Here is a 23,367-nt window from a genome sequence, read left to right as displayed (position 1 = left end):
AAAAAGGTGGTACCTCTCTCCCACATCAGTTCAGTTTCCTGTCCCTGACTGGGAACCTGCAGCATACCTGATCGTCGTGGGATGCTGGTGGTCCATCGGGCCGATCTAGGCATCGGGAGCCCTGCCTCGGACCTGGTGGTTTCTTCCCCCCAAAGGCCACGATTCCGGGGTGGGCGGGCTCCGTGCGTAGGCAGAGGGGGAGGCAGTGAAGCATAATCCAATCTGACTATTAGAGATTAATATGGCCGGTAATAGGGGGCGGCGGTCTCCTGGCGCTATGCCGCCGGTCCAACTATGGCCAGGAGAAGGTGGTGGCAACGGCTACCTACATGGAAGCACCGCGACTGATGGGGCATCAGCGGCTGCCCCCGGTGCTTCCGACGCTCCCTCCTGAAAGCTGGATGCCGGGAAAGTGAGCATGTGTGCGCATCGGCCGCAAAGCATCTCTGGGAAATCCAGAGTGCGCAGGCGTGTGGGGATGTTTCCGGGGTGGCGCACTGCATTACTGGGTAATTGGTGCTGCGGTGTGCCGCCCGCATGGAGGCAATTGAAGGACGGGCGTTTGAGGGATCCGGTGCTCGATTTCACCATGAGTGAGCAAGACCAACCAGCTGAGCAGGCCCTGCAGTCCACTCCAAAGAAGCACCACCAACAGCAGCGCCATCGCCGACAGCAGCAAGGGGATGCCTCCTCCTAGCGTCGCAGTTCAGGATCCCAGCGCAGCAGAGGCTCTGGTGGATCCGAAAGTCCAGCAGCGGTTCAAGTATGGAGACAACTCCTACGCCAGAACCGGTATTCCCCTTACAGCATGAGGGTAAATGACCTCTGTGAAAGTTCACCTTCTAAATGGGGTTTATTGTGTCTTCTTAGGGAAAGAAGTGTACCGCAAAAACCAGGCACAGAGTATGTGCAATCTGTTCTGTGGAGCTACCCACTACGTGAGTGAAAAAGCTCTGACTTAAAAGAGCTGATCAAAACTCAGGTGGAAGATGCGCTCAAACGGGTTAAAAGCTCAAAAAGAAAGTGTAAATCCAGGCATAGATCCCCGGAATTAACATAGTAACATAGTAACATAGTTAGTAAGGCCGAAAAAAGACATTTGTCCATCCAGTTCAGCCTATATTCCATCATAATAAATCCCCAGATCTACGTCCTTCTACAGAACCTAATAATTGTATGATACAATATTGTTCTGCTCCAGGAAGACATCCAGGCCTCTCTTGAACCCCTCGACTGAGTTCGCCATCACCACCTCCTCAGGCAAGCAATTCCAGATTCTCACTGCCCTAACAGTAAAGAATCCTCTTCTATGTTGGTGGAAAAACCTTCTCTCCTCCAGACGCAAAGAATGCCCCCTTGTGCCCGTCACCTTCCTTGGTATAAACAGATCCTCAGCGAGATATTTGTATTGTCCCCTTATATACTTATACATGGTTATTAGATCGCCCCTCAGTCGTCTTTTTTCTAGACTAAATAATCCTAATTTCGCTAATCTATCTGGGTATTGTAGTTCTCCCATCCCCTTTATTAATTTTGTTGCCCTCCTTTGTACTCTCTCTGGTTCCATTATATCCTTCCTGAGCACCGGTGCCCAAAACTGGACACAGTACTCCATGTGCGGTCTAACTAGGGATTTGTACAGAGGCAGTATAATGCTCTCATCATGTGTATCCAGACCTCTTTTAATGCACCCCATGATCCTGTTTGCCTTGGCAGCTGCTGCCTGGCACTGGCTGCTCCAGGTAAGTTTATCATTAACTAGGATCCCCAAGTCCTTCTCCCTGTCAGATTTACCCAGTGGTTTCCCGTTCAGTGTGTAATGGTGATATTGATTCCCTCTTCCCATGTGTATAACCTTACATTTATCATTGTTAAACCTCATCTGCCACCTTTCAGCCCAAGTTTCCAACTTATCCAGATCCATCTGTAGCAGAATACTATCTTCTCTTGTATTAACTGCTTTACATAGTTTTGTATCATCTGCAAATATCGATATTTTACTGTGTAAACCTTCTACCAGATCATTAATGAATATGTTGAAGAGAACAGGTCCCAATACTGACCCCTGCGGTACCCCACTGGTCACAGCGACCCAGTTAGAGACTATACCATTTATAACCACCCTCTGCTTTCTATCATTAAGCCAGTTACTAACCCATTTACACACATTTTCCCCCAGACCAAGCATTCTCATTTTGTGTACCAACCTCTTGTGTGGCACGGTATCAAACGCTTTGGAAAAATCGAGATATACCACGTCCAATGACTCACCGTGGTCCAGTCTATAGCTTACCTCTTCATAAAAACTGATTAGATTGGTTTGACAGGAGCGATTTCTCATAAACCCATGCTGATATGGAGTTAAACAGTTATTCTCATTGAGATAATCCAGAATAACATCCCTCAGAAACCCTTCAAATATTTTACCAACAATAGAGGTTAGACTTACTGGCCTATAATTTCCAGGTTCACTTTTAGAGCCCTTTTTGAATATTGGCACCACATTTGCTATGCGCCAGTCCTGCGGAACAGACCCTGTCGCTATAGAGTCACTAAAAATAAGAAATTAAGTTCCAGTGAGGAAGATAGCGACCGTTCCAGTTCAAACAGTTCACTCTCTTCACCCTCATCCTCGGAGGGGGCCGCAATTGCTTCCCTATTTAAGAAACAGATGCCTTAGTAAAGGCAGTTAGAGCAACAATGGGGCTGGTAGAGCCTCGGCCCAAAAAAACGGCACAAGACTTGATGTTTGGTGGCCTAGAGCAAAGGAAACGGAGAGCGTTTCCATTAAACTAGAAAATACAATCTTTAATAAAAAAGGAATGGAAAAGGCCAGATAAATAAGTCCTCTTAACCCCAAAGAGAAAATACCCCTTCGATGTCCTGTCTGTTCTTTCTGGAGAAAAGCGCCAAAACTAGACGTTGCTATTGCAAAAGCGTCTAAAAAATTTGCCTTGCCTTTTGAACACATGGGGACCCTGAAGGATCCCATGGACAAAAAGGTCGAGGTATTTTTAAAAGGCTCTTGAGAGGCTGCCGGAGGGGATTGAAACCAGCCATAGCCGCTACGTGCACTGCCAGAGCCTCAATGGTGTGGCTAGACCACCTAGAGTCACATAAAACATAAATCTCCCAGAGAATCAATTTGAGATTCGGTCTTAAAAATGAAAGGAGCAGCTGCGTTCTTATCGGACGCCTCTATAGACTCAGGCTAGTGGCAAGGTTTTTTTCGAATGCAGCAAGAAGGGCTTTATGGCTCAACAGCTGGGTGGGAGACCTGCAAACAAAATCCAAGCTATGCTCCATTCCCTGTGAAGGGGAATTCTTATTTGGGCCAACCCTAGATGACATTCTTGAAAAGGCAGGGGATAAGAAAAAGGCCTTCCCGGGGTTTCCCAACCATTCCTATAGACGGCCCTTTCGGGGCAGAAGATTTATGCGCAGGAAGCCCCCTAACAATCAAAAACAGGGGTGGGAGGACAAAAGATATAAGGGGAAAGGCTTCATGTTCAACAAACCCGAAAACAAAAACCAACCCCAATGAGGGTGTGCCCCAGGTGGGACGGAGGTTAACCCACTTTCTACCAGCCTGGGAAAAATTTTTCGGGGAGTGTATGGATATTAAACATAATAAGAACAGGGCTAAAGCTAAAATTCCACACTGTCCCATCCCATCACTTTGTCATAACCCTGCAAAGGAAAGTAGAGGCCGAACAGCTAGCCCTCCAGAAAGAAGTACAGACTCTTTTGACAAAGAACGTCCTGCAGGAAGTCCCACAGGAGGAGAGAGGCACGGGATTTTATTCCCCTCTGTTTCTCCGGACAAAACCGGATGGAACTTACAGGACAATCATAAATTTGAAAAAAACTAAACAAATTCTTGGTGACGGAAAGTTTTAAAATGGAGACAATAAAAACATGTGTGAGAACAGGATTATTTAGTCTAGAAAAAAGACGACTGAGGGGCGATCTAATAACCATGTATAAGTATATAAGGGGACAATACAAATATCTCGCTGAGGATCTGTTTATACCAAGGAAGGTGACGGGCACAAGGGGGCATTCTTTGCGTCTGGAGGAGAGAAGGTTTTTCCACCAACATAGAAGAGGATTCTTTACTGTTAGGGCAGTGAGAATCTGGAATTGCTTGCCTGAGGAGGTGGTGATGGCGAACTCAGTCGAGGGGTTCAAGAGAGGCCTGGATGTCTTCCTGGAGCAGAACAATATTGTATCATACAATTATTAGGTTCTGTAGAAGGACGTAGATTTGGGTATTTATTATGATGGAATATAGGCTGAACTGGATGGACAAATGTCTTTTTTCGGCCTTACTAACTATGTTACTATGTTACTATGTATGTAACACTTTATCCGTCGTGTTTCATGACTGTCATCGGTTTAAAGGACGCATATTACCATGTGCCCATCCATTTAGATCACCAGAGATTCCTCAGGGTGGCGGTAATGATGCAAGGGGAGTTAAAACATTACCAATTCAGAGCCCTCCCCTTTGGTCTAGCCATAGCCCCGAGGTCATGGCTCACATAAGAGAGCAAATTATACTAATAGTGCCATATCTGGACGACCTCCTGGTAATTGGCGGGTCCTCTCTCCATTGCAGTCAACAGTTGGACAAAGTGATGATATCCCTGACAAATCTAGGTTGGATGTTGAACCTAGCAAAGTCCAGAATTTCCCCAACCCAAGTACAACAGTACTCAGGGATAACTACAGACTCAATCAGACAAGAATGCCGTCTCCCGGGGGGGGATTTCGAACATAACACAGCTAGTAGCACAACTGAGGGGATCCCAGGTCATCACCTTGCGCAAAGCAATGTCCATACTAGGATCAATGACGGCCTGTATTCCAGCGGTCCAATGGGCCCAAAGTCATACCAGGGATCTTCAATGGGAGATACAAGAAGCAGAGTCTCGCTTAAAGGGAGATTTAGAAAAGCACTTAAAAATCTCCTCAAAAACAATATGTTCCCTAGTTTGGTGGGTGGATCCGGGCAACCTAGCGAGAGGCGTCCCTTGGGCAGGGCCAATATCTATAACACTGACCACAGACGCAAGCTCTTGGCTGGGGGGCTCACCTAGATAATCAGATTGCTCAGGGTCCTTGGTCGGAAGAGCAAAACCGTGTCTCCTCAAATATGAAAGAACTCCTGGCGGTGGAATGTGCTGTCAACCACTTTCTAGACTCCCTTCAATCCCATCACGTAAGAGTGCTCTCAGGCAACAAGGTAGTGGTAGCATATTTGAATCACCAGGGGGGCACCAGGTTTCAGGCATTGATAACGAGATCCATCCTTCTGTCAGCAGAGTCCAATCTAGCCTCATTATCGGCCCTTCATATCAGGGGTACGGAGAATAGACTAGAAAAATTACGTATCATACTGGGAACTAGAATAAAGCTTAGAGAACATGAATCCCCTTAAAACAAACTTTATTATAACAATATATCTAAAAACACACACCAACCCAGTGCTATATGGCAGCAAAAAAAGTCTGCCTAAAAATTGACCCAAGGTCTAGCGCATACCCTGCAATAACCTTTCCTGTCCCCTGCCTGGCTGTGGAGGTTGGCACCCTAATAACGATTTTTTGGCGCACCCACTCAACGTGTACTAACCCTCACTGCCCTATCTCACCCTATCATGCAGGTGGGAAAACAATAATATAAGAACAGAGATGAAGAAAAGCAAAAAAATGGTAAAAAAAATAAAACACAATATAATGAAATTGGCAAAAAAAGCAGGTGCAGGACAAATGCTGTAATTTTACAGAGATCCAGTCCTTTTTGATAACCAATCAGTAAATCCTGCTAATTTGGAATAGGTATGCTATCAGATATGCCACACAAATTTGATATTTTGGCATGAACTCTTAGCTATTACCCATACCACACATATTTGTATCTTGTAAGCTGCCTGTCTGGTTTGAACACAAGTATCAATAAGCAGTCCAATACACCCCCTTAAATGTGGCTGACAGCAACAGATATTACCATAGAGTGCTCATACAGATACATTAAGCAATCCCATAGGGTATGTCAATAGCATATATAATAATGCCCGTTACTTATCAGAACATTCTGCGCCTCAACGCGTTTCCCCGTGGTTCGGTTCATCAGGAGGCCCGTCAGAAACATATCAGATGTCATATGCCATGATGCCATAGATGAGTAGCATGCCTCCTGATGAACCGAACCACGGGGAAACGCGTTGAGGCGCAGAATGTTCTGATAAGTAACGGGCATTATTACATTTGCTTTTTTTTGCTTTGTGTGGCATATCTGGTAGCATACCCAATATTTATCGGATGGTTATCAAAAAGGGCTGGATCTCTGTAAAATTACAGCATTTGTCCTGCACCTGCTTTTTTTGCTGATTTCATTATATTGTGTTTTTTTATTTTTTTTTACCATTTTTTTGCTTTTCTTCATCTCTGTTCTTATATTATTGTTTTCCCACCTGCATGATAGGGTGAGATAGAGCAGTGAGGGTTAGTCCACGTTGAGTGGGGGCGCCAAAAAATCGGACAGGAAAGGTTATTGCAGGGTATGCGCTAGACCTTGGTCAATTTTTAGGCAGATTTTTTTTTTGCTGCCATATAGCACTGGGTTGGTGTGTGTTTTTAGATATATTGTTATAATAAAGTTTGTTTTAAGGAGATTCATGTACGGAGAATAGAGCCGCAGATTTTCTAAGCCGAACACAGCTGAGGCAAGAGGAGTGGGAATTGAACCAAGGAGTTTTCGATCATATATTACAGCTTTGGGGCCTTCCGGGGATAGACTTGTTCGCAAACAGTCTAAACCGGAAAACTTGCGCCTTCTGTTCAATTGACCCATGGGGGAGCCCAGTAACTCTAGACGACTTTTCAATTCCCTGGGATTTTCATCTAGCCTATGCCTTTCCGCCAATAGCGTTAATTCCCTTAGTGTTGAAGAAGATTCAGGAGGACAGGGCAAGGGTAATTATGATAGCCCCCTTTTGGCCGAAAAGAGCATGGTTTTCGTGGCTACGGATAACGTCCATAACAGACCCTTGGGTTCTTCTAGACATTCCGAACCTTCTGTTTCAGGGGCCGGTGAATCATCCGCAGGTAGAAACTTACATATGACGGCCTGGACTTTGAAAGGGAGCTTTTGATTAAGAAGGGATTCTCTTCAAACCTAGTTTCTACTCTTCTTTCAAGTAGTAAACCTGTGACTACTAAGGCATACGGGAAGGTTTGGAGGAGATTTTTGTCAGTCTCGGGTGCCAGTTTATCCAAGGAGATTCCAATCAAAGAAGTGCTAGAGTTCCTTCAGAAAGGGTTGGAAAAGGGGTTAGCAACAAGCACACTTAAAGTTCAAGTGGCAGTATTAGGAGCCCTTTACAACTGCGACTTAGTGGGAAATCGCTGGGTAATGAGGTTTATTAAAGCCTCAAGTAGATCTAGACCCATTTTCCACCGCACTACTCGTCCCTGGGATCTAAACTTTGTACTCTCTGCATTGACCAGAGCACCCTTCAAGCTGTTGTCACAAGCCTCTCTAAAAATTGTATCCCTCAAAACCTCTCTGCTCGTAACACTAACATCAGCTCACAGAATTAGGGATATACAGGCTTTATCAGCATTCCCGCCTCTAACCCAGATACTGGGTAGTCCTTAAGACCGACCCATCCTATCTTCCTAAAGTGGCGTCACGTTTCCATAGATCATAGGAAATCTCTTTACCCTCCTTCTGTCCCAACCCCAGAAATAGAAAGGAAGACCTCCTACACACACTAGATATTAAAAGATGCTTAACCCAATACCGGTCAGCCACGAGGGAGTGTAGGAAGGATAGGTCTCTGTTTGTGTGCTTTCAGGGTCCAAAGAAGGGAAATAAAGCATCAAAAGCCACACTGGCGAGATGGTTCAGAGACGCTATCCTCCTTTTTATTCCTCGTGTAATGAAGCCATTCCAGAGGGCGTCCGAGCTCATTCGACCAGATCGGTGGCGACCTCGTGGGCAGAGAGAGCTGGAGCCTCAATTGAACAGATATGTAGAGCAGCTACTTGGTCGTCTCCCTCTACATTCTTTAATCATTACCGGCTAGACTTGACCTCTTCTTCAGACCTCACCTTTGGCAGAAGGGTTCTGGAGGCAGTGGTCCCCCCTAATGTACATTCTATGAAATTCTCTTCGTGGTGCCTTCATGGGGGAAAGAGAAAATCTTAATTACTTACCGATAACGGTATTTCTCTGATCCCATGACGGCACCCGTACATTCCCTCCCTTCACGTGTGGGTGTGCACACTAGAATTAATTATTAATATTTAGTCATGCGGTGCTTCTTATAAGCTAAAAATTTAAATATTTTTGTTTAGTTTAACCGTTTAAGTTACACTTGAAGTTCTGTTAAGGCTCTGTAAACCAACTGATGTGGGAGAGAGGTACCGCCTTTTTCACCTGTAGGTTTCCTGTCCCTGAGGGCGGATCCCTCTCTCCGTGGTGCCGTCATGGGATCAGAGAAATACCGTTATCGGTAAGTAACTACTATTTTTACAATGGAGTTCTCCGGCTGGCAGATGCCTCTGGATGGCATCCATTCGGCGTTTGAGACTACTGGGTACATACTTTTTAAATCGTACGTACATTTTACACTTATTTAAAAAAAAAGTACTATCTAAAATGTCTTGCAGATCGGTTGGGGTCTGTATCCTTAGACCCCCACTGGTTGCTCAAAAAGCTACTCTTAAATGTGTAATTTGTCAGGCAGAAGCATTGAACTTCTCCTGCAGCTCACCCACAGACTGGTGTACCGGCTGAATAGAAAGTCCATGAGCCTGTGCACACAGTGGAGTATGAGCTCATAGACTTTCTATTGAGCCTGTACACCACTCCAGCAGGAGCTGAGTATATCTGCCTGCCAAAGCTGCATGCTTCATAACGGCTTCCTGAGCAATCAGTTGAGGTCTGAAGAGCTGGACCACCACTGACCTGCTGCACATGTTAGGTAATGCTTATCATAATCGATAGAGAAGATACAATGTGTAAATAGAGGGGAGCAGTAATACTACTGACTGTAAGTTAATATATGTAAATGTATTTATTTAGGTGGAGGTGGATACCCTGAAAGCACAGTTGTCCATCCTGACTCAACAGAACCAAACCTTGACTGAGAAGCTTAGAGAATTTGCAGCATATCCTCTAGTACAGCAAGAGAAGGCTGACCTTCAGCGTCAAGTCCACTTATTAAAACCTCAAGTCGAGGAGCTCAGAAAAGAAAATCTCATCCTCCGAGAAAGTAAGTGATGCCATCAAGGATGTTTCTATCATATGAAACCATGTCTATGCAGAGATCCACTTGTTTATAAAGCTATAATACCTTTCCTTAACCCTTTCACGACATGCGCCGTACTAGTACGGCGCATGTCGTGTCTCCCTCTTTGATGTGGGCTCCGGCGGTGAGCCCACATCAAAGTCGCGACTTGTCAGCTGTTTTGTACTGCTGACATGTGCGCGCAATAGCGGCTGGTGAAATCACGATTCACCCGACGCTATTAACCTGCTAAATGCCGCTGTCAAACACTGACAGCAGCATTTAACTACCGCTTCTGGCCGCACGGCCGGAAATGAGCACATTGCTGACCCCTGTCACATGATTTGGGGTCGGCGATGTGTCAGGACAGTAACCATAGAGGTCCTTGAGACCTCTATGGTTACTGATGCTGGCCTGCTGTGAGCGCCTGCTGTGAGCGCTCATAGCAAGCCTGCCTTTCAGCTACATAGCAGCGATCTGATGATCGCTGCTATGTAGCAGAGCCGATCGAGTGGTGCTAGCTTCTAGCCTCCCGTGGAGGCTATTGAAGCATGGCACAAGTTAAAAAAAAATGTTTTTAAAAATATGAAAAAAATTAAAAATATAAAAGTTTAAATCACCCCCCTTTTGCCCCATCTACTATATAATTGTCTAAGGGTCACTTCCATCTGTCTGTCAGTCCTTCTGTCACGGTTATTCATTCGCTGATTGGTCTCGCCAGCTGCCTGTCATGGCTGCCGCGACCAATCAGCGACGGGCACAGTCCGGAAGAAAATGGCCGCTCCCTACTCCCCGCAGTCAGTGCCTGTCGCCCCGCATACTCCTCTCCGGTCACCGCCAACACAGGGTTAATGCCGGCAGTAACGGACCGTGTTATGCCGCGGGTAACGCACTCCGTTACCGCCGCTATTAACCCTGTGTGTCCCCAACTTTTTACTATTGACGCTGCCTATGCGGCATCAATAGTAAAAAATGTAATGTTGAAAATAATAAAAAAACAAACCTGCTATCCTCACCCTCTGTAGTCGCTCGCGCCGGCCGCCATCTTCCGTTGCAGGTTCCGGTGGCAAAGATGGTATGGGAGAAGGACCTGCCATGACGTCACAGTCATGTGCCACGACATCACAGTCCCTGCGCTAGAAAGACCTGCCGTGACGTCACGGTCATGTGACCGCGACGTCATCACAGATCCTGCGCTCATACCAACCCTGGGACCGGAAGCTGCCGTGGACTACAAGGGGCCCTCGGAAAGGTGAGTATATGTTTATTTTTTATTTTTTAACCTGTGACAAACCTGGCTGGGCAATATACTACGTAGCTGGGCAAAATACTACGTGACTGGCCAAGATACTACGTGGCTCCGTGCTGTATACTACTTCGCTGTACAATATACTACATGGCTCTGTGCTGTATACTACGTCACTAGGCAATATACTACGTGTCTCTGTGCTGTATACTATGTCAATGGGCAATATACTACGTCACTGGGCAATATACTACGTCACTGGGCAATATACTACGTGACTGGCCAATATACTACGTGTCTCTGTGCTGTATACTATGTCAATGGGCAATATACTACGTCACTGGGCAATATACTACGTGACTGGCCAATATACTACGTGGCTCTGTGCTGTATACTATGTCAATGGGCAATATACTACGTGGCTCTGTGCTGTATACTACGTCACTGGGCAGTATACTACGTGACTGGCCAATATACTACGTGGCTCTGTGCTGTATACTATGTCAATGGGCAATATACTACGTGGCTCTGTGCTGTATACTACGTCACTGGGCAGTATACTATGTGACTGGCCAATATACTACGTGGCTCTGTGCTGTATACTATGTCAATGGGCAATATACTATGTGGCTCTGTGCTGTATACTACGTCACTGGGCAGTATACTATGTGACTGGCCAATATACTACGTGGCTCTGTGCTGTATACTATGTCAATGGGCAATATACTACGTCACTGGGCAATATACTACGTGGCTCTGTGCTGTATACTACGTCACTGGGCAATATACTACGTGGCTGCGCAGTATACCACATTGCTGCGCAATATACTACGTCACTGGGCAATATACTACGTGGTTGGGCAATATACTACGTGGCTGGGCAATATACTACGTGGGCTGTGCAATATACTACATGGACATGCATATTCTAGAATACCCGATGCGTTAGAATCGGGCCACCATCTATCTACTATATAATTGTCTAAAGGTCACTTCCGTCTTTCTGTCTGTCCTTCTGTCTGTCCTTCTATTCATTGGTCGCGGCCTCTGTCTGTCATGGAATCCAAGTCGCTGATTGGTCGTGGCAAAACGCCCTCGACCATTGCCACGACCAATCAGCGACAGGCGCAGTCCGGCAACAACATGGCTGCTCCTTCCTCCCCACAGTCAGCGCTCACACAGGGTTAATGGCAGCGCTAATGGACCGCGTTATGCCGCGGTGTAACGCACTCCATTAACGCTGCTATTAACCCTGTGTGACCAACTTTTTTACTATTGATGCTGCCTATGCAGCCTTTATAGTAAAAAGATCTAATGTTAAAAATAATAAAAAAAATAAAAAATCATCATATACTCACATTCCGGAGCCTTTCCCGCTCCTCGCAACGCTTTGGTGACCGCTCCATGCAAGCGGCAGGTTCCGGTGGCAAGGATGGTATGCGACAAGGACCTGCCATGACGTCACGGTCATGTGACTGTGACGTCATCACAGGTCCTGCGCCCATACCAACCCTGGGACCGGAAGCTGCCGCGTGCACCGCACACAGGGCCAGGACTTCAACGGAGGGTGAGTATATGTTTATTTTTTATTTGAAGTCTGTATACTACGTGGCTCTGTGCTGTATACGCTGTCGCTGTGCAATATACTACGTTGGCTGGGCAATATACTACGTGGCTGAGCAATATACTGCATGGCTCTGTGCTGTATACGCCGTCGCTGGGCAATATACTATGTGGACATGCATATTCTAGAATACCCGATGCGTTAGAATCGGGCCACCATCTAGTCCTAAATAAAACAATAAAAAAAAAAATTAAACCTACACATATTTGGTATCGCCGCATTCAGAATTGCCCGATCTATCAATAAAAAAAAGCATTAACCTGATCGCTAAACAGCGTAGCGGGAAAAAAATTAGAAACGCCAGAATTAAGTTTTTTTTGTCGCCACGACATTGCATTAAAATGCAATAACCGGCGATCCAAAGAACGTATCTGCACAAAAGTGGTATCATTAAAAACGTCAGCTCGGCATGCAAAAAATAAGTCCTCATCCGACCCCAGATTACAAAAAATGGAGAAGCTACGGGTATCGGAAAATGGCGCTTTTTTTTTTTTTTTTTTTTTAGCAAAGTTTTGAATTTTTTTTCACCACTTAGATAAAAAATAACCTAGACATGTTTGGTGTCTATGAACTCGTAATAACCTGGAGAATCACATTGGCAGGTCAGTTTTAGCATTTATTTAAGCTATAAAAAAAGCCAAACAAAAACAAGTGTGGGATTGCACTTTTTTGCAATTTCATGACACTTGGAATTTTTTTCCCGTTTTTTAGTACAAGACATGGTAAAACCAATGGTGTCGTTTAAAAGAACAACTCGTCCCGCAAAAAGTAAGCCTTCACATGGCCATATTGACAGAAAAATAAAAAAGTTATGGCTCTGGGAAGGAGGGGAGTGAAAAACGAAAACGCAAAAACGAAAAAGGGCAGCGGCGGGAAGGGGTTAATAACCATAAGCTACAAAACATGAATTGTGCTATGTGTAAAGGGTTTTCCCTTAAGGTACCGTCACACTAAGCGACGCTGCAGCGATACCGACAACAATCCGGATCGCTGCAGCGTCGCTGGAGAGCTGTCACACAGACCGCTCTCCAGTGACCAACGATGCCGGTAACCAGGGTAAACATCGGGTTACTAAGCGCAGGGCCGCGCTTAGTAACCCGACGTTTACCCTGGTTACCATCCTAAAAGTAAAAAAAACAAACACTACATACTTACCTTCCGCTGTCTGTCCTCGGCGCTCTGCTTCTCTGTACTGGCTGTGAGCACGGTGGCCGGAAAGCAGAGCGGTGACGTCACCGCTCTGCTTTCCGGCCGCTGTGCTCACAGTGAGTGCAGGAAAGCACAGCGCCGGGGGACAGACAGCGGAAGGTAAGTATGTAGTGTTTGTTTTTTTTACTTTTAGGATGGTAACCAGGGTAAACATCGGGTTACTAAGCGCGGCCCTTCGCTTAGTAACCCGATGTTTACCCTGGTTACCAGCGAAGACATTGCTGAATCGGCGTCACACACGCCGATTCAGCGATGTCAGCAGGAAGTCCAGCGACGAAATAAAGTGCTGGACTTTCTGCAGCGACCAACGACATCACAGCAGGATTCTGATCGCTGCTGTGTGTCAAACTGAACGATATCGCTAGCCAGGACGCTGCAACGTCACGGATCGCTAGCGATATCGTTTAGTGTGACGGTACCTTTTACTTTTAAAGTTTTTCTGAATTGGCCAAGGGGGATATAATGAACAAAATTTCTATGCTCACCTCCCACACTCACTGCTCTGTCCCCCTCAGATCTGCTGGCATCAATATCTGGTGGATTGTCATGTGATCGTTACCGCCATTGACCAGTTGCAGTCATCACATTCTGTCCAAGTAGAAGAAGTCAACTTTTAAAGTGGGGAAAAATCTCTTAAACAGGGGCGTGGCTATGTAAGCCAAGAGAGAAGACGCACCTTTTGGAGGCTCCCATCATCCTGACTCGAATCCGGCCATTAATCCCCCTGAACTGCAGCTGCACCGGCTGAAACGGTGCTCTGAGAGCTCGGGAGACCGGCGACCCCTCGGGCGGTGGCGGTGGAGCGCTGGAGAGCCGATATCTGTGGCGGCCTGGAAGAGCAGCGAAGTCCCTGAGCTGCGGCGGCCATCTTTGAGCGCGGCTCCGGCGGGCGGGACGCAGTGCCGGCGGCGGCTGAAGCCGGGTGGATCTCCTGGGAGCGCGGCAGGCACCTATATACAGCGGGGACGCTGTGGAACATCGAGGAGCAGGAGGCAGGTGCCGGGTCTGGAGCGGCGGGCGGGCCCTGGGGGACGGCGGCCATTACCACAGCGCACTCTCCAGCAGCAAGGAGAGAGGCGCTATATAGCAAGACTGCGGTGCATTCAGGAGGTGAGCTACCGGCCTGAAACGCTAAAAGGGGCAGAGCGGTGTGCGCCCTGAAAAAATTGGGCCCTGCACTCCCCTTATCAAAAACCCCTGCTTGCACCATAACTTTGGAGGGATCGTCCCCCCTCCCTGCTGTTCTGCCTGGGGAACTGTGGCTGCTCTGGGACGCAGTGCCTGGGCAAATTCCTAAGTTTATACATTTGCAAATATCTGAGACTCTTTGCTTGGTTTGCTGCCTCTCTGGGGTGCATCCCGGTGTTTGGCCCTGTCCGGTCTGCTAGTGGAGAATAGACTGCCATAATAATAAATCTGGTCCTTTGGTGGGGATCTTCTGCTAATCACCATGCACCATCCTAAAGGAGCGGGGGCTGCTGACAAGTTGAGGAAATATGCCAGAGACGATGCCCCAGATAATACACGCTCTCTCAGAAATAATCCTACGCAGAGTCAACGCAAAAATCGTCTTTCTGACAGCAATGAGGAGGGAGAACAAGACGAACTGACTCTTAAACAAGCATCTGAGCAGTTGATGCAGGCCATATCTCTCACCAGGTCCTCTCTCACAGAGAAAATAGAAGACGTGCATACTGAAGTGGGCCGTCTGCGACAAGATATACAAACTATGAGAGGGCTTATTTCAGAGGTTGAAACAAGGGTGCCTCAGATAGAGGACACCATTGCCCCAATAGAGGCTAAGCTATCAAAGGCCACTGGCTCTGTGAATGCCTGGAAGCAAAAGGCAGATGACCTGGAAAACAGACTGCGTCGTAATAACATCCGAATTATTGGGCTGCCGGAACGCTCGGAGGGTCAACAACCTGAGCAATTTCTAGAGGACTGGCTTAAAACCTCCCTGGGAGACGGATTCTCCTCAACATTTTCTGTGGAAAGGGCCCATAGGGTCCCAACGAGACCTCTTCCCCCCGGAGCTCCGCCTCGACCTTTTCTGGCACGTCTCCTTAACTGCAGAGACAGGGATGCAATTCTTCGCTTGGCAAGGCAGAAGACCCCTATTAAATTCAATAACGCCACCATATCAATCTTCCCGGATTTTTCTATGGAACTTCAAAAGCAGCGAGTTCGATTTATGGAAGTCAAAAAGCAGCTCAGGGATAAAAACATCATTTACTCCATGCTTTATCCAGCTCGACTCCGTATTGTTCATGAAGGCTCCTCCTTGTTCTTTACTGACCCGGCGGAGGCGGTCGAGTGGTTACGGTCATACAAGGGGCCTAGTACCCCGGACTCTTGAGTAGCTCTTTCTATCTGATGGCAACGCAATCTAGAGCTCTCTACGTGGGTGCTGAGTTTGTCAACTATACCGGACGCTGATTCCAGTGAGGGTATCCCCTATTCTACTCAACTATAGGAGTGTAGGATTACACTCCTCCACCGTTTAAATGTTGTTTGGTTTGGTATTTTACACCAGTTTTGATTGTTTGTTATGTTTGTTAGTCGCCAGTGATAACCTTATGCTCTATATGATGTTCCTGATTCCCGCCCAGGCTGTGGTGTATATTATGCCTTTTCCCGAACGTAGATATGGGATCTGAGATTGTATGTATGACGTGGAACATACGGGGTATTAAGACTCCTCGAAAGAAAATTAAGGTATTTTCACAAATTAAAAGGTATCATCCACATATTGTAGCACTTGTGGAGACGCATTTGACCAGAGACACAGCTAAGTGTACGCAAAAGCCGTGGGTGCAGTGGTCCCTTCACGCATTTCACACCAGTTACTCCAGAGGGGTCTCCCTGTTGGTACATAGGAATGTCAGGTGGGAGGCTAGAGAGTCACGACGCGATCCCGAAGGTCGCTTTGTTTTTGTTCATGCCTTTATTAATATGCGGGAATATGTGATATTATGTGTTTATAACCCACCCCCGGCTGGCATGTCGGTTCTCCGCATGGCGCTGGGTTTCTCCCTAAATTATCCTAATGCTAGTGTTATCTGTATGGGAGACTTTAATTTAGTCATGGATAATCTTAAAGACAGACTGAGACTAGACGGCGAGATATCAAGGGGGCCCCTTTCTCAATCTCCCTCTCAATTGGCATCATTTATGAACGGTAGCGGATGGTTAGACCTATGGAGAACACGTCACCCTGAGACAAAGGAATATACTTGTCATTCTTCAACTAGACACTCTCTATCCCGTATAGATTACATATTTGGATCTAGTGACCTAGCGCTGTGGGTGAATAGTGTCGAACATGGTAGCAGGGGGATATCAGATCACAGCCCAGTTGTTCTCAAACTTAAATACGGTCAGTCAAATAATAATATACCTTGGAAATTGAATCCCTTCTGGCTGAAACTGATAGATGCTAGTGATAGAACGGTTGATCAGTTAAACTGCTTTGTCTCTACTCACCCAGACCCCTCGAATCTCAATCTGTTCTGGGACACTCTAAAGGCATACTTGAGGGGATGTCTGTCCTCTACAATCTCCTATATAAAGAGGGTGACGGCGGGGGAGGATGACGAGATGGAGCGACGGCTGAAGGACTCGGAAGCCGCCTATGTGGCCAATCAAACTAACGGCAACAGGGTGGAGTGGCTCACTTCCCAAAGATTATACACCCAAAATATAGACACTAAATCAAAACGTAAATTATTTTTTACCCGTCAGTCTTATTTTGAATTGGGGAATCAGGCCAGTACACTCCTAGCTTTTTTGGTACGTCAGCATAACACCTCCAACACGGTACTACAGATTAGGACACTCGATGGTTCGTTGGTATCCTCCACCGAGGAAATTCTTCAAAGTTTTTGTAATTACTATAAGTCACTGTACAAATCGGGTAGTGGTCTTGGGGTCCCTGAATGTACAGACTATTTATCAGACATAACATTCGCCTTACTGAGCCCAACCCAGCGAGCTTTTATGGAAGCCGAGTTTACTCTGGAGGAGGTGGAACAGGCTATAATGGATATGGCCACCGGGAAGGCCCCTGGACCTGACGGGTTTCCCGTTGAGTTCTATAAAAAATATCGGGACCACCTCGCACCACTTTTATTGAAGGTGCTTCAGAATATATGGGAGGGAGAAATTATGCCTGAAACATTTTATGATGCAAATATCATTGTACTTAAGAAGGAGGGAAAAGACCCCTTGGAATGTGGATCATATCGCCCCATATCATTGGTGAACGTAGATTATAAAATCTTCACTAAAATATTGGCCACTAGACTAAATACAATCATATTAGATCTTATACACCCAGATCAAACAGGCTTTATGCCCGGGAAAAGTACCTCTATTAATATTCGGCGGGTCCAATCAGTGATTCAATATAGCTCCCTAGAATTGGACAATAACTGGGCTCTGGCATCCCTAGACACAGCTAAAGCGTTTGACTCCCTCGAATGGCCTTTTCTTTCCGCATGTCTGCAGAAATACGGTTTTGGAGATAAATTTATTAGAGGGATAGATACACTATATAGGAATCCTAGGGCACGGGTAATTGTGAATAACTCTATCTCTGATTCCTTTACTTTACATAGGGGAACCTGTCAGGGATGTCCTCTGTCCCCGGCCCTCTTTGCCCTCGCGATAGAAGCCTTGGCAATACGCATAAGGTCCTCCACGGATATCAAAGGAATAAGTATTGCGGATCGTGTGGATACCATCGGTCTATATGCTGATGATATGATCATATTTATGGATAAAACAGAAGAAACACTACCACGAGTAATAACGACTATAGATAATTTTAGCAAATTCTCTGGTCTCTATATAAATTGGGATAAATCTGCTCTGATGCCTCTGTCTCATGCGCCGATGCCCTGTCTCAAAAATCTCTCGTCACTACCTGTAGTCTCCAATTTCAAATATCTAGGAATACATATGTCTCAATATAGTCAGCTGGACATACGACTTAATATTTATCCACTATTGGACCTGGCCAAATCTAAATTCATAACTTGGAGCAAACTCCCTCTCTCCGTTGCAGGTCGCATTAATTTAGTTAAGATGATATTGCTCCCCAAATTTAATTATTGTCTCCAACATAGTGCTGTGCCAATACCCAAATCTTTCTTTGCAAACTTAAACTCCCTGACCACGTCCTTTATATGGGGGAAGACTAGACCCAAACTCAAGCTATCTACTCTACAGAGACCGACAAGGGGGGGAGGGGCAGCCTTACCAGACTTTTATCTATATTATCTTGCCGGGCAGGCTAGAGCGATAAGCAAGTGGATGCCTAGCAACCCCCTACCCAATTCAGAAAGCCATATAATCCATTCTGCCCGGATTGACTGTCCACTGGGTTTTTTGGAAATGGAGAAAGTCAGTGCTCCCCGTTTGCTGCCATTGCTTCGACAAGCGAGATTAATATTTAATTAAATTAAAAATTTAAATAAATTAAAAAAGTTATTAAATGTACAGATATAATAGCCGAAATGCCACTGTGGTATAATAGTTATTTTCCAGAATTACTAAATCACCCATCTACTGAGTTCTGGATCTCAAATGGTGTTCTCTCGGTAGGTAATTTATATAACCAGGATGTTTTTGTGTCCTTTGAGCAATTGCGGGATACCTACAATATCCCAAGATCTCAATTCTTCCGTTTTTTACAGCTGAGGTCAGCTTTCCAGTCACATATGCGAAATGCAGGTGCAAGTCGAGCAATTTCATCTTTACCCCTTATAGGCATTCTCAAATCACAGGGTCCTCAGGGACTCATCTCCTCTTTATACACATATCTATTATCCGTGGGAGATGGGCTCACTATTAACTCCTTAAAAAAGAAATGGGAGGGACTCCTTCCCGATACACTGGGAGAGGAGTGGGAAGATATTTTGGAATCTCCAACTAAAGTTTCTCCCTCAGTTAACAATAGGATGACCCAGCTATATATTATATATCAGACTTATCTGACTCCGACACGACTTTTTAAAATGGGCCGCCTTCAGACGTCAGACTGCCTACGATGTCACGCACATGATGCGGATTTTATCCACATGATATGGAGGTGCCCGGTAATCTTTCACTATTGGAAAGAAGTCACGACATTGTTAACGTCTTTATTGTTAATCCCTGTCCCACTTGAACCATTGACTTGCCTATTTGGGGTGTGGGATACAGAGACCTGGGATCACCATACTGGGATCTTCCTTCGAGAAGCGCTCTTCTTAGCACGAAAGGTACTGGCATTAAGGTGGATGGGTAGCTCCTCCCCGTCTCTCGGAGCTTGGATTGACCTGGTGAACTCGGTTATCCCATATGAAAGAACACTGTACCATAATAGAGGGTGCCCAGGTAAATTCGAAAAAATTTGGGGTAGATGGAACTCATCTCAGCATACTCTGTAGTCTGCGCGGATTAGATATATGCATGGGAGGGAGGGCATGTGGTTTAGGGACATCGTTGCAGAGCAAACTTGAATCTGTTTTCTTTTGGCGACTTATTACTAAAGGTTAAAGTTGTTTAAGTTGTATAGTAGGTATTTTATAGGTACTAGTGATTCAACATGCACAGTCTATTACCTCTGAACTTTGGATGCGATGATGTTTTGTAATCATTTGTATCTGATGGTATGTTTAATAATGATAAATGTAATATGTGCAATGTTTGTCTACTCTGAAATTAATAAACGAGTTTAAAAAAAAAAAAAAAAATCTCTTAAACAGCCCCATCAAGGAACCAGAGAAAACTTCTCTTTAGGATGAGATCTGCACTTGTCTCTTGTCATAGTGTCACTTTTACTCCTTGGCTTTGTAATTGTTAATGCTGCTGTCAATCTTGTGCCCAGTAATAAGGTGGCACAATAAAATATGGCTGTACTTCTCCATTATCTTCCTTCTACCTCCTGTTATTTGAAATGCAATATATACACTTATTACTGTACAGTGACCTCTAATCTACACACTGTCACTATACTTATAATTTCCAGGAACCTCTCAGCCATCTATTGAGTTACTGTCGCTCCAAGAAGAAATGAATCAGCTGCAGTCTGTCAGGAAGAGTGAGCAAAATGAGTTCAAAATACAACGGGAAATCCTGGAAAGACAGCTGGAATTAGAGGTGAGCTTCTCTAGGAGTTATCTCCCATTGAACCCATCAATGTGGTTGCTTATAACCAATGAGAATCTATATTTTATATTTCTAATGGAGATTTTGAATGAGTCGACGTTTTGGGGGTTTCTGAACGGATTACGTATTTTCCTTAGAATTGTCATTTCACATTACGTTTTCCAGTTGTTGTACAATGGTCACTCCAGTTAGTATTGCGTCTTCAGGGCCCAAAGTAGATATAAAGTAGTGGTAGAGCAAGTCCTACGAGCAGGAGACAGAGCTCTACGTCTGATTCTATGCACTTTTGGGTTTCAGATTGAACGAGGGTTGGAAATGAAAATGCAGTTAATGAGCCGCGAAGAGTCATCAAAAAGATTAGGTGGCCAAGTTGAACAACTGGAGTTTCAGCTGAGACAAACCCAACAAGGTGTGTTTCTTTTCTTTAATAAATTGTTTTCTTTTACATATCTTTTTGTTTTATTGCATTTCAGTTTAGAGACCAATTTCCTTATGTGTTTAATCTTCCATTTAAAGGGGAAATGTAACAAAAATTAAAACCTTTTGTAGTGTTCCATTAACCAGTTCAGGTGTGGGCAATTTCCTGACCTCGCACATTTTCAAAGCTTTTCCTACATGCAGTTTAAATGGCTGTAAGGCTATGTGTACACGTTGAGTATTTGATTACAGAAATTTCTGCAACATTTCTGCATCTCTAGGAATTTGTTGGCAGGAAAAACGCAATGTAAATAATGCGTGTTTTTGGTGCGTTTTTTTGCATGCGTTTTTGTACTGCAATGAATACTTTTTGGAGCTAAATAAAGATATTTGAAAAGCGGAAAAAAAAAAAAGTTTTGTGGTGTAATTTCCTTGTTCAACACCTTCTTTTTCACGCTTATTTGCCCCATCCCAGGTTAAAAATACCAGCCCTCAGCTGCCCCAGAAATGACACTTCATATTTGAAGCGCCAATTCTGGCACTTATAAATAATTTACAAAAAAAAGTTGCACTCTGTCGTGCTAAAGCATGTAGACATGGAATATATGAAATATGACTAGCAACACTGCTCTGGATAATAAGAAAAAATTAAGACATTTATCACATAATTTGGCCAATTCATGCATGCCCAGCAACCAACGACAAGGGGGTCTCAAACTGCTGGGATGCTAATTATCAATATCTCTCTTAGGCTGAAGTCTGAATTCCTGGGTATATGTGGATACCTCTCTTTAAAGCCTGTATTTATGGGTAGGTAGGATCCTGCTGTAATTAAAACTACTACACTGGCACTTAGCCCAGGCTCTTCCCGATGCCCTGGTGCAGTTGCATGGGGGAATTGGAATTAGGGGTTGGTGTGAGCAGCTGTCGCTGGCACCAAGCTCTAGGTTTAGTGATGAAGAGGTGTCAGCCAGAGACCCTCATTACTAAACCTGTAAGTAAAGAATTAAACACACACCGAGAATAAATCGCTTTATTTTAAATAAATAGACACATTATTTAGTCATTTAAATTAACCCAATATACTCATCCCAGGTCTGATGGTAATCCAAGGGTTAAAGCGATGTCCCTCATTGTCACCAGTCTAAGGAGGAGCGTTCACAGAATTCACCTATATAAGTTGTAACCAAACAGCAACTGCAGAACTCAGCAAGCACCGCAATACCTGGCGGCGGTGATGCCTGTGGGGTTATTAGGGCTCATACTCATCTGTGAGAAAAACAGACTGGAACAATCCGATTAAAAAAACGGATTGCACTCTGACCAATATTAATCTGAGTCCCTGCTCATCTGCGATTTTTTTTTTTTTTCTTCTCAGCTTAATTTTGACTGAGCAAAAAATTATAGCATGCTGCGATTGTCCTCATATATTGGACGAGACTCGCCAATAAAAGTCAATGGGTGCGAGTAAAAAAATTGCACCCATGTCCTTGAAATCCCAACATTTCATTTGCCATGTATAGAAAAATCACAGTATGACCCAACAGAATAGAATAGATATATACACATAGAGGTGGTGTCTTACAACCCACAGAAGTTGCTCAGGTAGTGCAGCTCATCCAGGATGGCACATCAGTGCGAGCTATGGCAAGAAGGGTAGTTGTGTCTGTCAGCACAGTGTCCAGAGCATGTAACAGATACTGTGCCAGGAGACAGGCCAGTACACCAGGAGACGTGGAGGGGTCCAAAAGAAGACAACAACCCAGCAGAAGGACCGCTACCACCTCCTTTGTGCAAGGAGGAACAGGAGGACCAGTGCCAAAGCCCTTCAAACATCCACTAAGCCACTAACATCCATGTGTCTGCTCAAACTGTCAAAAATCAACTCCATGAGGGTGGTATGAGGGACCGATGTCCACAAGTGGGTGTTGTATTTACAGCCCAGCACCAAGCAGGGAGATTGGCATTTGCCAGAGAAAACCAAGCTTGGCAGATTCGCCATTGGCGCCCTGTGCTCTTTACGAATGAGAGTAGGTTCACACTGAGCACATATGACAGACGTGACAGTATCTGGAGATGCCGTGGAAAATGTTCTGCTACCTGCAACATCCTCCAGCATGACCTGTTTGGCAATGGGTCAGTAATGTTGTGGGAACGCATTTCTTTGGAAGGCTGCACAGGTACCCTGACTGCTATTAGGTACCGGGATGAGATACTCAGACCCATTGTGAGACCATGTGCAGGTGCACTGGACTTTGGGTTCCTTCTGATGCATAGCAATGCTAGGCCTTATGATGCATAACAATGCTAGGCCTTATGTGGCTGAAGTGTGACAGCAGTTCCTGCGTAATGTAGGCATTCAAGCTATGGCCTGGCCCGCCTACTCCCCAGACCTGAATCCAATTGAGCACATCT

At 45.2% G+C, this 23,367-nt stretch overlaps 1 protein-coding gene across 5 annotated transcripts in view; it reads left to right on the top strand.

The window, feature by feature from the left end:
* Window positions 1-23,367, top strand: part of OFD1 (OFD1 centriole and centriolar satellite protein) — a 143,080-nt gene that overhangs the window by 68,957 nt on the left and 50,756 nt on the right. For all 5 annotated transcript variants that reach the window (XM_069757724.1, XM_069757725.1, XM_069757727.1 and 2 more), the window contains exons 13-15: window positions 9,097-9,286; window positions 20,396-20,526; window positions 20,833-20,944. In XM_069757724.1, coding sequence (XP_069613825.1) covers window positions 9,097-9,286; window positions 20,396-20,526; window positions 20,833-20,944 — 433 coding nt within the window. The remainder of the gene's footprint in view (window positions 1-9,096; window positions 9,287-20,395; window positions 20,527-20,832; window positions 20,945-23,367) is intronic.

Source organism: Ranitomeya imitator, chromosome 3, assembly GCF_032444005.1.
Source record: "Ranitomeya imitator isolate aRanImi1 chromosome 3, aRanImi1.pri, whole genome shotgun sequence".
Lineage (NCBI taxonomy): Eukaryota > Metazoa > Chordata > Amphibia > Anura > Dendrobatidae > Ranitomeya > Ranitomeya imitator.
The sequence above is the reverse complement of the archived record's forward strand: the minus strand, read 5'-3'. Positions and strand labels throughout refer to the sequence as shown.